Source organism: Triplophysa dalaica, chromosome 22 (genome assembly GCF_015846415.1).
Source record: "Triplophysa dalaica isolate WHDGS20190420 chromosome 22, ASM1584641v1, whole genome shotgun sequence".
NCBI classification, from domain to species: domain Eukaryota; kingdom Metazoa; phylum Chordata; class Actinopteri; order Cypriniformes; family Nemacheilidae; genus Triplophysa; species Triplophysa dalaica.
In genome coordinates, this window is record NC_079563.1 from 18,399,168 (window position 1) to 18,417,220 (window position 18,053).

Consider the following 18,053-nt stretch of genomic DNA (forward strand, 5'->3'; position numbering starts at 1 on the left):
CGCTGTAGCTCTCTCTCTTTCTCTCTGTGTCTCAACTTCTTCAGGCCAAACCCTTTACACAAGGCATATATTTACCTCTATAGGACAGGCCCTTATTTTTCCTACAGTTTCTTGACTGACAGTATTCACACGTCAGGATGCATTTCTCTGACTGCTGCTGTAAAGGAAGCAGTGATGTCAACAGAAATTGAGAGTTTGTGGTGATCCACCCTGAGGTAAGGACAAGTAACATGTGCTCGTCTGAATGTGCTTCTTTAACACAGTGAGTCTTGCATAACATGTTAGAAAGCATTTAAAGACAACTGAAGCATTAACATACACTCTGTCATTAACTGAGGAGCAGATTGTAATCGCCTCTAATTGGACGGATTTTTTGGAAACTGAGCTAAACTGACCGGCCTTCATAGAACCTCTGATGATGTTCTGTATGTGCTGTATATGAGTCTGTGAAATTAACATGTTTCAAGTGATTACATGTGTCAAGAAATACAATTTTAATTTTAATTAGAATAGAAGATCATCAGGTTAAAACTTAAGTTGTTCTTACTGTACTCTCTAGCAGGGATTATCACAGAACTAATATATTTTTTAGCTGTGTAGTGCACTTGTATCTCAGACCTATACAACATGACAAATGAATCAGTTCAAAGAAGATATTCATTTCCCAAGCCTCTTGACAGCTCAGATCGAGGTTCTTGCGATCACCTTCACAGGTAAATCAATCATACAATGTTTCTCCAGACAACCTCTTTTCAGTAAACTCTCTGATGTTGGACAGACATTTTATCTCCCAGTGAACATCAAAAGAACTTGTTAACCTCTAGTAATTAAAGTCTTATGTCATGAGAAAAATATTACTGTAGATACAGTACATCTTCCTTTGATCATCAGTATGTAAAACTAGCATTTTTTACATTCTGCACATTCAGAACATGCTGCCTTAAATTGATAATGGCCGTTTAGCACGGATATGTGAGCCTTAACCATATCTATAAACATAGACTTTATTTGTATTTGGAAGAGGAAAGCTTTTCAAATCTTCTGCCAACACAGAAAAATTATTGTACGACATCATCCTGCATTTCAGCTTCTCGTCAAACTCCAGGCAGAGATATAAACTAACCTTCCTTACTATTAAGTAGGCGAAAATGAGTATGAGTCACAAGTAGTAAGTCCGAAACCTCAGTATGCACCAAGAAGCAAAAGAAGATATTTTGAAGAACGTTGTTCACAGCCCCTCATTTACTGGCGTTGGTTACAATAGAATGAATAAGCGGCTTTTTGTTCCGTTACCAACATTTTTCAAAATATCTATTTTGTGTTCTGCAGAAGAAAGAAAGTCACAGAGGTTTGTAAATGATGACAGAATTGTTATTTTGAGGGTGAACTATCCCTTTAGGTTTTAGACTTGAACCTGAACTTTCTCTGCATGTGAAACGCTTGCTTTGCTGTGTGAGATTTCACTGGTATCTCTCCGCTCAGACTAGCGTCATGTTTTCTGCTGTCAGAGGGGGTCAGAGGATCTCTGAGAGGCATCGTTCAGACGGTTCGAGCTCACAGCGCACAACACACACGCCAGTCACTTCTGTTAGAAACGGCTCAACTCTCTCCCTCTTCATTCTGCAGGATCAGAACCTCAGAAGAACCACAGGCTGCTGGTGAGTAAACCAAACTCTCACCACTTTTTTAATTCACAGGACTGCTGTCTCTGAACACTTCTGTGGGACTTGTGCATGTTACGTTGTTGTGATACTGCGATTGCATTGTTCGATGTCCCAAATGCGTGGTGAGGATGTTTCTTACTGGAGCTGGTTTACAGTCCTCCGTCTGTTTTGTTTTTGAGATGAGCAAAAGTATGAGGAGAGTATGTCAGGTAAATCTACCTGGTTTAAGGGCATCTGAAATGTTCTCTGCATTCAAACAAACAACTGCGAGTTTTCGAAAATACAGAGCAAGTGCAAGAGAGGACGATCATCTCGTTGGTGAATGAGCAGACAATTATTTATAGACCAGGACTGGAGATTCACACCTCAGTCTCTGAAGACTTTTCTAAGAAGAGATGATCTAGGAACAGTACCCAGGTGTGTGAAGAAAAAGGTTGAATAGAAGCACATAAAAGTTAATGTTCATTGAATATTTGCATGTTAACTAAAACGTCACCTTTTATGTACAGTAGGCTGCTTGTGTTTGCTGAAGTTGGTGTCACTGTATATTTGCTCATTCTAAAAGTTGTGAATTAGACGAATAATTGTTTAATTATAAAACAGGTAAAAGTCGGTTGATCTAGAGATCTAGGTCAGTATAAAACACTTAGTAAAGCGTGCTTGGTAACACCTTTGTGACATCACTATGGAACCACCTGGATACACTAGGAACACTACGGCATCATGACATCATGTGCATGAAAAGACTTCTGAAGATGAAAACGAGTTTGAACTGCGTTGCTGCAGCGTTTCTTCGGTAACTGATGACCTTGTCAATCTCGGCCGAAGTAAATACACAAGCATACATGTTTGAGGCTATTATGTACACACTCAAACAGGAAACGGTTGAAACGAAGGACGAACGATCTCACGGGCAGCACTTTGTGCACGTCGATCAGCATCTGTAAAGCTTTTATCCGTGTGAGGAATCCTCTCTGAGGAGCCGCTTCACACATGGCTGCTCGTTCTAAAAGCCTGAATCTCCTCTGTGCTCTGTGTGCTGTCCAGGCGCTTTCTACCGGCCTGCAGGGAGAGATGGGATACATCTTCAAACGGGCTAACTGACTTACCAACTTCTGCTTTGACGTCTCTGTTAAAGCAGAATCAGCACACATCAGAAAGTCAAACAGGACTCACTTGAAAACACTGTATAAGTGTAGCCAGTCGTTTACGTTGCATCGCTGTTGAAATCTTGAAGCTTTAATGATGATATCAGGATGAGCGCATCTACAGCTCTCATCAATCTAGATGAACAAAGTGGCAGCAATTGAAAGTGACAATAGCGGGTAGAAAATCAATTCAGCGTGTACATCCAGCGGGCCTGTGGGTGGGCTCTGTGTGTCAGGGCTGATGATAATTGCCGGGATGTGAGATTGAAGTATACCGTGCAACACAAAGTGAAGCTCCACCCTGTCGGATTAGAACACGACTGCGGCCATGTATCCTCCATCCCATAAACACATTCACATGGTGACAGATGTCAAAGTGAGAGTAAAAGACAGAGAGACACAACACGGCAGGTAAATGCTTTGCATTTATAATAATGTTTGTTTAATAATGTCACTCTTGCAATATTCATTTAAATGCAATTGTCACTTTATTTTATTTTTACTTTAAAAAGGTTTTTGACTTGTCAAGTTTATTTATTTTATACAATGTTTTATACCATGTTGCATTGTTTCAAAGCAGCTTTACATGAAAAAGAAAACACATACATGTATATTCATCTAGGCTGATTGATATACTTTTTTACATTATCAAAAAAAGATTATTGTAATTTTTTCTATTCGTTTTAAAATGAGAAGACCTTTAATTTGACTCAGATATGACTGTTTGTCAGTCCATTTATATATTCTGAGTTTTAATGTCTTCTGCGAGTTTCTGACTTTCTGTCTTTCCGGGAAATTAGTTCATGAATCAATACTGAGAGTATTTGAGCAGTTGGAGAGCATTTGTCTCATATTTAAATGTTTATGTGGTGATTTAAATTGTACTGTATTTAGTTTTGTTCTTGAAAACTCTTCCAACACATGTCAGTTCTTTTAGTAGTGCATTTATATGGAGGCTGATGCTTTTGTCCAAAGTGGCATAAAACGAAAAACATAACGATTTATTATAGGAAAGCAATAATATGCAAAGTGGTATTCAGTACAGTACAACATCATAAAGTTTCCACAATTTTATACAAATGCCTTTTGGATGTGGAAGATAGAAAGGAGATAAAAGCTTTGGATTAAAGTGTCCATCAAATGCATAAATGTAAATGATGGTTAGGTTTTTTTGATGTCCTTCCGTGACTATTGTTGGCTTTGATGTGCTCACATTAGCATTAAATAAATAACAAAAATAAATCCTCTTATGATCGCCACCTACTGTACATGGTTGCGTTCGAGATGACTGAAAATTTAATCTCTCTCTTCCAGTTTAATTACTTTTCGTCTTTTAATGGCTATACGGTCAGGGCCCTATTTCAATGATTACAGAATCAGGCACAACATCTGATGAGGTCAATGTCTTAAAGGGACAGTTCACCCCAAAGAAATCTCTCATCATCCTCATGTCACTCAAAACCTGTGGAACACAGAAGAAAATATTTCGAGAAACCTTTGAGTGGTTTTGTGTCCACATGATGGGAATCAATGGGGTGGGTGTTGCTTGGTTACTAACATTCTCCAAGATATCTTCATTTGGGTTGTGCAGAAGAAAGTTAGTATGTTTGGAGGGTGAATAAATGACCATTTAATGTCCGGTAACTGTAACATCTCCTGTATTACTTGCTAAAGCATGATACATTTCTCATAACTGCATGTCTCCAAATAATTCAGCATCAAAGAACCACTCGTGATCTTCATATCTTGTGCAATACATCCACAAGAGTACTTCTGCGCATGTTCATTGGATGGATTGAGTGTGGGGTTCTTCTGAGGGCATGTTTACTGCACCTCGGACAGGAGCGTTTACCTGGAAGTAATCAATATTCAGAGCCGCAGGCTCTGCTTCACCGGTGGGCTGAAGGGTTTGATTTAATATACTCAGATCCAGAAATGTGCAATATCCGCAAAGCACAGCAGGATGCCAGAAGTTATGAGAAAGGCCGTGTGCACAGAAGCGAAACTAAATTCTGTAGCTGGACAAAACGTTCCTTCACCAGTCCTGACTAACCAGAAATATTTTATTTCTCACTGGTTGCTCTTTTTTATTCACAAAGTGTGCTATTAATGCATGTATCCTTGTTTTAAACTAAAAATAAGAAAGTCCTCTTTTTGTAAACTTCCCAGCAAAATATTTTATATACTTTTCAAAATAAAACATAAAAAATGAACTTAAAGTTAACTGCTGTTACAATTAAAGTATAGTTAAAAGTACACTTTTATAAACTGAGAGTCATTTTAGTTTACTTAAATTAAAACTTTCGAAAGCGTTTTGTTTATTGAAATTAAATAAAATATTGGCCTTAAAATTATTAGGGAAGAAATAAACTAAGAAAAAATTGAAAATGGCCTTAGAAATAAAACTGAAAGAAGTTTAAAGCAACTAAAATTGAATCTCATATAACAACATAAAAATGAACTAATACAATAAATGATGAATTGACCAAAGCATATAACTATGTTGCTAAATATTAAACTAAAATTAACATAAAAACTAAAAATAGCTGTTGATAGAAACCATAATAAAACTATAATAACTCGTTACGGCCAATTTAGTCCCAAGTACACTCAGGAGTATAACATACTTAAACCAGTATACTAGTACTTTAATAATATACACAAATTAATACATACTTGAGCATTGCTTAAGTGTACCTGAATTAAATGAACTTGAATGTACTTGTCATGGCTTGAGAAATGTGTTTTAACATCTCAGATGCTCAACTGAGATCAAAATGTTTCATTTCCAAGAGACTTGAAGTATGTTTTTGAGTAATGTGTAGTCGCTTTGTGAGTTGTCCGTGTTTCCCGAGCTTGAGGGAATCTGATGTTGCTGCACTAATAAAGCATGTTCTTGTTTCTCTCAAGCCGCGAGCATCACATGCATCGCTGTTCTGACATTTGTACAACAGAGAAACGCTGAGATAACCTAAACCAAGTTTCCCAGAAACTAAGAATGTCCCAGAGAATATAGGTGAAACACTTTACTTACAGTGATGTTTGTTTTGTGATCGTCACAGGAATGGAGGATAAGTTGGAAATGGATCGAGGCTTCTTCAGGAAGGTGGACGTTCCAGATCATGCACACTACATAGTGGCGTTTTTTGTGGCGGTCATCGGGGCTTTGGGGGTCACTGGAAACATTCTGGTTATTTATGCCTTCTTCAGGTGGGCCGAAACTTCTTATCAATATTTGGTCATCTTAATACAATTCATCAGTGATTGTTTTACTGAGGCTGTAGTATCCTTTACTGTCATTAAAATATTATGGTTCTCATTCAATGAGTTTTTTATGCGTTTAAATATTCGTTTTTCTTATGACTCTTATAAAGTGTGACTGACTGTGTCATTCATTGATGGGACGTCTCTGCTGATTCTGTGTCATTTGCTCTGTGATGTACATGACCGTATACTGATGATGTCAGCGTGAACATCACAGTGTCTGTTGAATCATTGAATCATAGTCATGTGTGTTTTTGATGTTGAGAGCAGGAGGTCTTGATAAAGTGTTGTGTCTGAGAGATACAGCACATTCACTTTAATAAATATATATTCATCCCAGTGAGACCAAAGAACCTTTTCATAATTTAAAAAACCTCCATTACAAGAAACTGTTTGTGTTTGTGGAATCACAGTCAAAAAAACATTTCAATTTCAGAGGCACATGAAGGCCCAGAGAAAAACTGTTGCTCATACGAGTTCCTGGATCTGTTTTTAAGTATCAATTGGTCTCAGATGTTTCTCCTAAAAGTGCTTAGAAAAAACTAATAGAAAGTTATTTGTTGAAATGCATGAAGAGTATGGAGGTGTAATTATAGAGATTGTAGAGGTAAAATAATCTGGAGTTTGGTAAATTTGATGAGAAATGTTTGAGGTCGTATTGAGATCTCCAATAATATTGACTTTTGATTGCAGACTTGTCAAAGCTGAGCTCGGTTTGAGTCTCTTCTGAAACTCTAATGGAGGCAGTTCTGAGATATCTGCAAATTTTTTGCCAGGAGACTTGTAAAGGTTTGGAATCATTCTCCATTTAACTTCACTGAAGTCTAGAAATAATTGAGATATTAAAGATCCATTTCTCCAGGACACATCCTGCTCAGGATTACGTCGACTGCATACAGGTTGCTCATTTGTGACCCTGGACCACAAAACCAGCCAAAATTTCAGTGTATGGGTCAAAATTATAGATTGTTCTTTTACAGTTTGTCAAAATCATTAGAATATCAAGTCAATGTTCCATGGAGATCTTTTTGTAATTTTCTCAATATTTAGGCATACGACATCCTGGGGGTGTGCGGGGAGGGGGGACTAACTCACGACCACACATAACATTTTTCCCGCATAACTGTATTGATTCACAATTACTTTGTGTTGTTTACATTATGCATGTACATGTGGATTGCCAACAAAACACAGACATATGACTTAGTTTGACTTACCGTGTGTGGATCATGTCCGGCACGACCACTCCATCTATCAGTTTTAAACGATCTGCAAATCCAGCGTTATATCCACCGTTTATATATCCATCACTGAAATGCCATGAACAAACAAATACACCTCAACTTCTCTCAGTATCGCAAGAGTAACGAGCCGAACCTGTAGGCCCACGATGCAGCCAATCTCGACGCAGTGCAGCCAATCTTGATGGTAGGCAGGTCTTCCTATTGCTCATCGGTTAACACGCGGGTGGGCTATTAATTTCGCCTTGGCATGGGCGTGCTTTTCAGGGAGAATTACCCAATAAATGACTAAGAAAAGTTGTCACGTGATGTTTTTTCATGTTTCGGAAACCTATACAAACCTTGGGGGAGCGTATAAAGCTCAGAAATACTACGTAATGCGTCCAACTCGTTTTTTGACAAGTTGACCCTTTTAAGCATGAGAAGACAGCATGTTTAACGTTGTAAAGAAGTCAGGATGCATAAAACAGCGTTTAATCCCCCCTTCAAGACTTAATCTTTGTAACTGTTGCTTTTCTCGAATAAAATCTAAAATAATAAACCTTGATGACTTATGCGATCGACAAATGCAACCTCGGAGGACGCAGCCTTTGCAGGACGTGACCTGGAGATGCACGCATAGCAGTAGGGTCAAGAAGTGAAAGGGGCACATGTTTATTATAATGTGGACAGAAACAATCTTTCATTTTTCTTGTGGAGCAGAGGGAATCGTGGGAAAGGATGAGAGCTTTCTATGAAATTCTTTGCGAGGTTTGCGAGTAGGCGAGTTTCAATCAAAGGAAAACGACATGAGAGTAATGAGTTGATGTCTCATCAGAGTAAATTAAATGTGCAGAAGTAAAGGGTGTGAGGTGAAGCATGCTAGGACTGTAAAGGATTGTAATTCTGTAAGTATTTTGTGTTTTAGTAACAAGAAGCTTCGGACACCGCCGAACTACTTCATCATAAACCTCGCGGTGAGCGACTTCCTCATGGCCGTGACCCAATCACCCATCTTTTTTGTCAACTGCATGTACAAGGAATGGGTGTTTGGTGAAATGGGTAAGTTGTTTTCTCCAGGTTCTCCACCCACCCATCAATTGCGACATTGATTTTCAGTCTCTTACGCTTTACATTCAGCTCTTGCTTTGCCAAGCAGGTTGTAAGATGTACGCATTCTGCGGGGCTTTGTTTGGAATTACATCCATGATCAACCTGTTGGCCATTTCAATCGACCGCTACATTGTGATCACAAAACCGTTGCAGGCCATCCGGTGGACATCCGGACGTCGAACGCTGCTCATCATCCTCGTGGTCTGGATCTACTCGCTGGCCTGGAGTCTGGCACCTCTTCTGGGATGGAGTTAGTTTTAGGCTTTATCTTCAACACTTTTTTCTTGGGTTTCTGCTTAATGGCACAAATGTAACTTTTGCTGTTTTTACTGGACAGGCTCTTATATACCTGAAGGCCTCATGACTTCTTGCACATGGGACTATGTGACGGCGACTCCAGCAAACAAGAGTTACACGCTGATGCTCTGCTGTTTTGTCTTCTTCATCCCTCTCGGCATCATCTCGTACTGCTACATCTTCATGTTCCTCGCCATTCGGAACGCAAGCAGGTACGGTATCTCTGTGCCACAGTACAGTGTCAGTTTTGGAGCAAAGGTGGCCAGGATGTGATCAGCCATATTTTCATGTGTTCAGAGAAATGGAGAGGCTGGGAAGTCATGTGAGGAAGACCACCCTGATCCAGGAGCAGTCTATAAGGACAGAATGGAAGTTGGCAAAGATCGCTTTTGTGGTCATCATTGTTTTTGTGTTGTCCTGGTCTCCTTATGCCTGCGTCACTCTCATTGCCTGGGGCGGGTAACTATCAGTTTTTTTTCTCTATATGACTGCTAGTTCTTAAAGGGATAGTTCATTCAAAAATCTTCCTTTACTCAAGTTGTTGCATATCTGTATAAATGTCTTTGTTCTGCTGGACACAAAGGAAGATATTTGAAAGAATGTTAGCAATTTTCTATTCTGGGACATTGTTGACTACCATAGAAGGAAAAATGAAAATGGTTGAAAAAAGTGCTCCAGAACCACTTGCTTTGGAACAACTTGAGTGAATAAATTATGACAGATTTTGTTTTTGTGGACCGTCCCTTTAACCCTTCAAACTATGAAAAATGTGTTTTGAAAAGGGGATCTGAAGACATTTAAAATGTCATTACAAATAAGCAAATAACTGTTCAAGCAGGCCTACCATTTGACAAAAGAACATTTCTTCAATTTGTATGCAAATATTGATTACACTGAAGAACAACAAATATACTTTAGTATTATCGAAAAAACAATAATATTATAATGCAATAATATTATTATTGTATTATTTATAATATTAATAAAAACATGTCTAGCTGATTTCATACATCTAAAGTTCATGCATCTTAATCTGTCTCTCATCTGGGCTTTTGTGCCCTTGGTCTTTTTCTATTAATAGGTAACAACAAATCATTTTTTTGACATGTTACTTGATGTATTTAACTGATGTTAGATGACAGTCCTTGAACAAAAAAAACCCTCGTCAAAACACAGAGTTAAAACCAATGCTGCAGATGCTGTTTTCCTGACTTTGGTGAGATGCTTTGGATAAAAGCATCTGCTATATACTTCAATGTAAAAAAAATCTCACCATTATCAATAAGGACCGTTTATTAAATATTATCCAAATATACATAAACTAAACAGTTGCAGAAATAATTTGACCTGTCTTCTGTCTATCAAGCAGAGCCCAAATGTAAATAGCTTAACCATGCAGATGAGAAGTTTGCTTTTCGGGTGGGAGGGGACTGAGACTTTAAAAATTCCACAGTAAAGAAACCTCCTTTTATAGAAGTGCTTTTAAAAGCAAGCGGTTGGTTCAGAGAAAGTAAGACCTTTACAAAATCAGATGGGGTGAAGCGGTGAAGTGCAGTACGGACTGAAGATCAAGCACGTGCTTCTTTCTTCTCAACACCTTTGGGTCACTGACATGCATATGAACATCTGAACCTCTTGTGGGTCATGGATAACTAGCTGGTCACCTGGGCAGAAATATGCTTTTATGCAAGTGTTTCTTATTAAAAACCAATATGTTATTATTTGTCGTTCTTCTTCTTATGTTCTAGGTACAGTCACGTTCTTTCACCATATTCCAAGGCAGTGCCTGCGGTGATCGCCAAAGCATCAGCAATATACAATCCCTTCATCTACGCCATCATACGCTCCAAATACAGGTTTGCTCATGTTAGAAACATTCTCTACACTGTGAAAACAATCTTTATACAAACTGAAATTTTCTGCCAGCTGGAGGGACAGAAATATACCGTAAAATAATATTTTTTTCCTGTTAAATTACAGGATATTTTATATATATATTGTATATGATAGATATTATATAATATAAAGATATAATTAATTGTTTTCTCAGTTTTTCTTGTACATTTGCTGTCTTTTCTGTAATTTTACAGTTTTTTCACTGTATTCACTGTAAAAAACTGTTAAAAAAATAAAATCTCGTTTAAAAAACAATAAACTGTAAAATAACATTTTTTCCCTGTAAACGTACATGTTTTCCCAGTTTTTCTTGTAATTTTGCAGTCTTTTTCTGTAAATGTACTTTTTTTAACCGTATTTTAAAAATACATTTAAAATCTGTAAAAACAACATTTTGTAAAAGAACAGGTTTTATGATACAATCCATATTTTTAACCCCTTGTAACCTGTGTCTAACTTACAGAGACACGCTGGCAGAGAAGGTGCCATGTTTGCATTTTCTAGCGCAGTCATCGCGTAAAGAATTCATCTGCGTGTCCAACAGCGGGTCGTCCTTCAGAGAACCCGTGATCAGCAGACATTCCTCTGGATTCCAGCGCGTGTCCTCCATGTCCACTGGTGACACGGTTTGTCTTTTACTATGTGATGAACTAATTCACACATTAGTCATCTTGAAACGGGGCTAGCTATAACTTATACAAATGTGCGAAACGGTGTGATCTTTTGTGACCGCTTCCGTGCATGCTTCAGGTGTGGAGTGATGTCGAGTTAGATCCCATGGACCAGAAGAGTCACTTCCTCAGAAACTCACGATCAGCCAATCAGCTGCGAGACGAGGTGCAGAAGCAGAAGGCACAACGGGTTGAGATGAGGATCAAAGGAGGAGGTGAAGTCCGCAGTGAAGAGAAGGTATGGTAAATGCTTCTCCTCTGTTCAGATCAGTCAACGTGACAGATATTTCCCCCCTCTCTGTTCGGCTTTTATTTGTGTTTTATTTCTTACAGCTTGCAGTGACAGACAGCTGGGCTTTGAGAAGTTCTGGCCACGACTTGGTGTCTGTCAACATGACCACCGTCCCTCTCCTCATGGCTAAAGACCCAAGTCCAGGAGAAGAAGAGGAGAGCGAGGATTCCCTGACAGGACAGGACAGTATTTCTGTACGCTCCCTGAGCAGAAGTCTGGCTTTTTATGAAGACATGGACACGCCTTTCCGCCCCACATCAGAGAACAACCTGCGTGAGAAGAATATAGTAACACAAACCAGAGAAGATGAATTTATACTGAGTCTGAGGACTCTGAACTGCTCCCCGGAAATATATATTGCGTGAGACGGCAAAACCGCCCACATGAAGATCCTAAAAGTTTGTGTTTCTCCGAAGACGGTTCAGCACGCTGGAGAACAACAGTCTTCCCGAGAAAAACCTCTGACTGTTCACATCACTTTCATATAGTTGGTGATGACTATGTTGAGATCTGTTATAATATCTGGCAACGATGTTGATGCATTTTCCTTCAGAAGTGTCATGCTTTCATCCCTGGAATACTCTTCAGCTTCATGTGACGCCAGAAACATGTGGAGAAAGATATAGACACTTTACAAATGTTTCCAACCAAACCTACCAGCAAAAGATGCTCGACGATACTCTGTTAACATAAAAGCTACATAAAGAGTTCCATCATAAAGAGACCAAAAACAAAAGCAATGTAATGGGTTCTTAAGGACATCGGTGGTTAAGAAACCCAAGAAAACCATTTTGATTCCTCCCTCATTTAGAAAACAAATGTAAATAGAGTAGTGGCCAAAAGTGGTGTACTGTACAACTTTGTCCTTTATTCAAATACATTATTAAAGATATGTTAAACATTTTGAATATGAGTTGTATAGTTATGCTAGGAGTGTAAACTAAAGTTTAGCTTTAAGAAGAAATGTTTAATGTGTAATCGATTTTGTTTCATACACCTCATATTTTAGACTAACCCGAGAGCTTTCAAAGTAAATATTATCACTTTTGGCTACTACTGTACATGAGACTGTAACCTCTGTCATTTTTATCACGAGTTCAAATGCTTTCTGGGGTTTACTTCTGTGGGAGGTTTTTTTTTGTCACAGATGCTTTTTAAACTTCAACTTTATTGAACACTGAATGTTTCTTATACAGAACGTTGATCTCAGAAAAGTGGACTGTTCAATCTCTTTACAGTAATTCATCTGTCCTGCTATCGTGTGTCATTATTTTATATAAGACCCTGTTTTCCATCTTTCTTTTAGGTACTTTGGTTGTTTGACATGTTTTTTTTTAGTCATGTGCACGTAATCCCACATCTCCATTAGATAATGTTTTCCAATCCTTTCAGGTGTTATTTTAAGCTATAAGCATTTGTCCAGTCTGTCTGATGAACGGTACATATACTTGTGTCGAATGCCAATATTCATTATGATCCAAAAATCTGATTATAATGTATTATATAATATAGTAACAGCTATATATTGTCCAGTGAAAATGCAAATGTATTCAGTCATTATTTTAACCCGACAGCCGATGTGTCGTGAACATTACAACAGGTTTTTACAATTAATATAATCAGAAATATTAATTGTGAGGTCAGACATGCAAATGTATGTAACACTGTCATCGATCGACTGAGATTAAACAAAGTGACGAAAATCACAAACGCAGAAAAGCTCATCGTCGTTTTGTCTCACGCCACACATTTTCTGGATTTAATACTTATGTATACGGAACTCCGTTCAGGTCAAAAGAGGTCACACCGTAAAAACAATCCAGGCCATAACTGTCTAGAAACGCAAGACTGATTTGCAAAGATGTATACATGCATGTCTGAAAAAATGTACCACGGTTCTTTTTTCGTATACAGAGAATTCATTGTTTCAAAAATATGTTTTTATAGGTTGTTTTAAAAAGCAACATTTATGTTTAAGTAATGCATAACATAACACATATAGGTAAGGATTGTCAAAAAGTATACAAGATATAACTTAATCATTTATTTAAACAGCTCGATTGTCAAAATCCCTGTTTATTGCTTTTCTTGTGACACTTTCCTTCTCTCTCTCGGAGTCATCAATACAGTAAATCTCTAACACAGATCGACATCATTGATTTAACATCACACTAAATCTGTCTGTGAATGTTCAACGATTCTCTTCAGATTGATGTTTAGTGCTCCTCAGGGTTTAGCTAGAGCTTGCGTTGGTCACTGACCCATAACTGGACCCATCTAATCCCGCTGGAGCGGACAGGCCTACACCAATATGTCCTAAATTAATTTTATGAATATTGCATAAGCCCTGCCTGTAGCCCTGATTGCTTGGAAGGTTTAGTTTGCCATCATGTGGCTTTGCCTTTGACAGTAACCAATGCATTTCCACAAAAATACAAGCCCTGACACTGTATGCTGTTTTTTTTACTTTGTACCGTAATTGCAATGCTGCTTTTTGGCCACGAGGGAGCAGTATTTGCCTAGAAAGTTTGTACTTGCCCTCTTAATAATCTTCATAGTAGACAGGTCACATCAATCAAACCGTAGATGAAAGCATTTGGTGAGACCTTGTTCTTTCAGATTAACACGCTTTCGCTGTGAAACACGTTGTCACGTCACGTCAGGCAAAAGGAATGCGCACGTCATTATTGCCATTCACGTCCTCGTATAAAAGTAGAGAGGGGAGAGAATGACGTCAGCCCTAATTGGGTCACAAACACCTATGCAAGCATTCCGAATCCCTCTGATGTGTCATCAATTCTTAAAGCTTCTTTGAAGTGCAACGGAGCGGAAACCGTCACACAAGTCTATTGCACATCATTGTAACAATTTATTTCAGCAAACTCAATGAAACACTTGACTTGGGAAAGTATTACACAGGTCACGTTATAGCCAACCAATGCTTCATAAATCAACCGCAAAGTGCATAACACATCTGAGCAACTTTCCTTAAAACGATATTGGAAAGAAATGTAAACTTTTTTGGCACACAGCCGATCTGGCATTGAAAGGCCATCACATCCCTGCCTGATTACTTGTCTGGTTTAATGTTTCCTCTTTTTCACATTAAATAGACATCCCTTCCTTTTGCGTAACCCCCTAATTTACACAAAAAATCACCACCGCATTTCTCATCATATAATTGCACCAAAGTGGGAATGAAATTGGTGCGTTTTCCTTGAATACTTTATATTCGTGTCCCATAATAACACACAGCTCCGAAAATAACTTAATAATGTGCATGAATATAATGAACGCCTTAAAAATAGCGAGAAACGATTAAAACTAACAATTTTGTGACAACATGCCCCGTGTCCGTCTTCTTTGTGTTAGTTGCGTAAGTGTGGAAAAGTGTGTATTTTGTGGGTGTGTGTAGTGGACAGTTGTGAGTTTGTGTAGTTGCTGTATGGTTGTGAAAGTGTGTGGTCAGATCCTTTAAAGCGAGTGTCACTCAGTTTGAGTGCGTGTGGTGACGTCACTCGAGGGTAGCGGAGGGATGTATTTTTCCCGGTAGGGGCGGAAGTCGCAGGATCTCGTGAAGGTCTTTTTCTCTCTCCACAGTTACGCACGGTATCAAACTCCAGCAGCGCGTCCACGCACAGCAGATCGGAGGTGAGTGACACAAACACGCGTGTGCGCGGCCGTTTTACACCACGAGATGACTTTTGTAATGACTGAAGTGCGTCCCGTGATGATTTAAAGTTCATGCTTGTGTCGCTGATATTGCTGTGACACTGTCTTTGGACTTTCCCTGATATAGTAATGACGAGAAAACGATACAAAGTTCTTATAAATGTGACGTTGAATTTATAATGTAAACTTTGCGTTTAGCGTGGGAAGTCGTGATCACGAGGAAGTGGTTTGTCGCTTTCTGAAAGTTTAAGAGGGTGTGTCGGTACAAGCGTGAATAAGATGCTTTATGTGAAACGATTTTATTTATGCGTGTATTTTGTGTATATATTTTACTGCATTACGCAATATTCTCGAATAGCAGGTGTAAAGCATTTCATTGCATTCGTAAAGTGCGCGTGCTTTTATAAAAAACGGAATAGGGAAACAATAGACAAGATTAAAATGTGTGGAAAGTAAAGGGTAGTGTTGTGTTACTGAATTGCTGTCTGATTGTCATCTCGTACATGTGTATTTAAGTATTTCCGGCAGGTGTTTTGCGTGCAGAATAGCGCTATTTAAAACAACAGAACGAACAATGGTCAGAAATGTTATAAACTTACTCCAGAGCAATCAAAGAGTTTTTAAGTGATTAAATCGACGCTTGTTTAACGTTTTAAATGACGACCATTCAGTGACCCTGCGCATCCATTAGATTCAAAGTGTTGTTTGTATTTACAGTCTAAAGTCAAAATTGGCTGCAGAAGTGAGTAATAAGAGACTTTTGCCCGCAGGGACTCGTTTTGAACGAGGTGGGGGTCATGGTTGTATTGTAACCAGGTGCCTCTCCCCTAAACTTTCCCCGTGATAGACGGAGCTGAATCACTGGAGACAGGCGTGATGCAGCACGCCCGAACAGAACCCGTGCCGGGTGCGGCTCCGGTCTGCGGAGGATCTGCAGCGCCACACAAATCTTTAATAATACATTGATTATAGTGATTATAGTCTAGTGAAACTGTGCAGGTGTGAGTGGGTTCCTCTCGAGTTTAAATAAGAGAAGCGTCTCGACAAGAGAGAAATGAAAACTTGTGAGGGATATGAACGTCAACGTCACACAGCACAAATGTGTTTTACGTCGTAAGTTACTCGGTTGTTAAGTGGTGACGTAAGGAGAACCGTTAACGGGTCCAACTAATAATTTCAAGCGAGACTACAGCTGTTAATGTGCACAGTTTATTCGCCATGAGCGTATTTTAGCATTTTTGTTGTGTGCCTATATCACGTTATTGATTTTTGGACCCGGACACATTATATGACCCTCCACATATGGTGTCGCGTGACGTCAGACTAAACCACCAAATACTGCTTTTACTGACTAACTAAGCAGTCAAGTGGCGCATTGTTTGAGAATTTGTTTGTGGGTCAGCGTTGTAGTTTCCGTGTCCAAAAGTCCAGATGGTGATGGCTAAACATTAAACTTTCAAGTGTTAAAGTCCCAGTGATATTAAAAAGGACAATTCTTATTTTTCAATGAAATATTGCAGGGTTTGTTGTAGAAAGCTTAACAATGTGGTTCAATTTCTTTTTTCAATTTCAATTCTTCTTTTTGAATTGACTATCGAACTCAAATGACGTCAATAATAGGGTTTGGCCGGAGCATCCGTTAACTCCTCCCCTTCAGCTGTGCCTCTGTTGCCAGTTTCGTTTCAAAATCAATTCCAGCTGTTTTTATACATCCAATTAATTCGCTGTGAAAAACGCAATCTGTACTTTCCTCCTTTGAAATTCCTTTTCACTCGGAAATGTGTCAGAATACGGAAGTAAAACCGCAATTTCGGGTCCAACTCTGTTAGAGCCTGTTTTTTATATAATGCATTCATAAATGTCCACCTGGTGATCATGAGCTTGTTTTTGTCCAGGCATGCAGTGGTTTAGCAACAGTCATGTGCATTCTTATAGAGTTTGCATTGAGCGTGTTGGGTCAGTGCTCCATAACTGGATCTTTCCAGAGGCCCCATGCTGGCAAATGGGACGCTTGGCTTTGATGTTAAAGAAATTAATCATGCCAATTTCTGTTTTTCCGTAAAATGGAATACGTTTCTTGACTTTGTAATTATTGGGCAGCTGGCTGTTGGCTTTCCAGGGTGCGCCCTTGGCATTATGTCGTTCCCATCGCCATGCAGCCTGGCACTTTTCACATCATGGGAAAACCAGTTTGTAATTGACAGATCAGCGGAAAGGCGTGTCGGTTTTCACACAGTAGTAGTTCTTTTATTTTCATGGTGATGGACGCGCAAGTCAGAGAGCACACAGTTTTGGCCTTGGGTACAATGTGTGGAGACAATGAATGCTTAGAAACAGCTCAATCGTTCTTTTTGTTATAATCTGTTATCTCCAGCTTATTTATTCGTAATTATTGTTAATATATTGTAAATATACACAAGAATACATATGTTAAAATATTTCCTATTGAAACAGGACGTTGTGGTCAAAACATCATAGACAATAGTCCAATAGCTTTGCTACTTTGTGACCGATGTGATCAGTATTTTAAAGTTGTCAACTTTTGCGTCTCTATCGAGTGCAACCCTCATGGTAATTGTAAATGGCGACCTGGCAAAATTAGAAAAGCATTCGCTGTAGAATCGCATGCAGGGCTTGTGGCTTCAGGCGTGGAAAACTGATTCCTTTAGTCTGTTCAGCATATTCTCAACACAATGCTTCTGGAACCGCACCCAGAGCTGGTTCAAAACAACGTGTTGCATCACAAATGGTGCCATGACAACACATCCCATAACAGACTCATCACAGGAGTCACTGATAAAGTTTGATTTCAAGTT

At 38.9% G+C, this 18,053-nt stretch overlaps 2 protein-coding genes across 5 annotated transcripts in view; both read left to right on the top strand.

The window, feature by feature from the left end:
• Window positions 1–1,567: 1,567 nt before the first annotated feature.
• Window positions 1,568–13,132, top strand: opn4xa (opsin 4xa). Of its 2 annotated transcripts, none has more exons than XM_056735828.1 (10): window positions 1,568–1,658; window positions 5,875–6,022; window positions 8,225–8,358; window positions 8,456–8,659; window positions 8,747–8,918; window positions 9,004–9,165; window positions 10,455–10,562; window positions 11,066–11,228; window positions 11,353–11,511; window positions 11,607–13,132. In XM_056735828.1, the coding sequence occupies exons 2-10, from the start codon at window positions 5,877–5,879 to the stop codon at window positions 11,928–11,930; spliced, it is 1,572 nt and encodes a 523-aa protein (XP_056591806.1). In that variant the 5' UTR covers window positions 1,568–1,658; window positions 5,875–5,876; the 3' UTR covers window positions 11,931–13,132. The 2 variants fall into 2 exon arrangements, with proteins under 2 accessions (XP_056591806.1, XP_056591807.1); XM_056735829.1 differs by lacking the exon at window positions 1,568–1,658 and adding an exon at window positions 6,770–6,865 and having other exon boundaries at window positions 5,890–6,022.
• A 1,926-nt stretch (window positions 13,133–15,058) lies between these two features.
• pdlim5b (PDZ and LIM domain 5b) overlaps window positions 15,059–18,053 on the top strand; it is a 47,793-nt gene continuing 44,798 nt past the window's right edge. For 2 of the 3 annotated variants that reach the window (XM_056735824.1, XM_056735827.1), the window contains exon 1: window positions 15,059–15,216. The gene's annotated coding sequence lies outside the window, so the exon portion shown is untranslated. Of the gene's footprint in view, window positions 15,217–16,085; window positions 16,351–18,053 lie in introns of those variants that run through there. The other variant, XM_056735826.1, reaches the window with a different exon arrangement.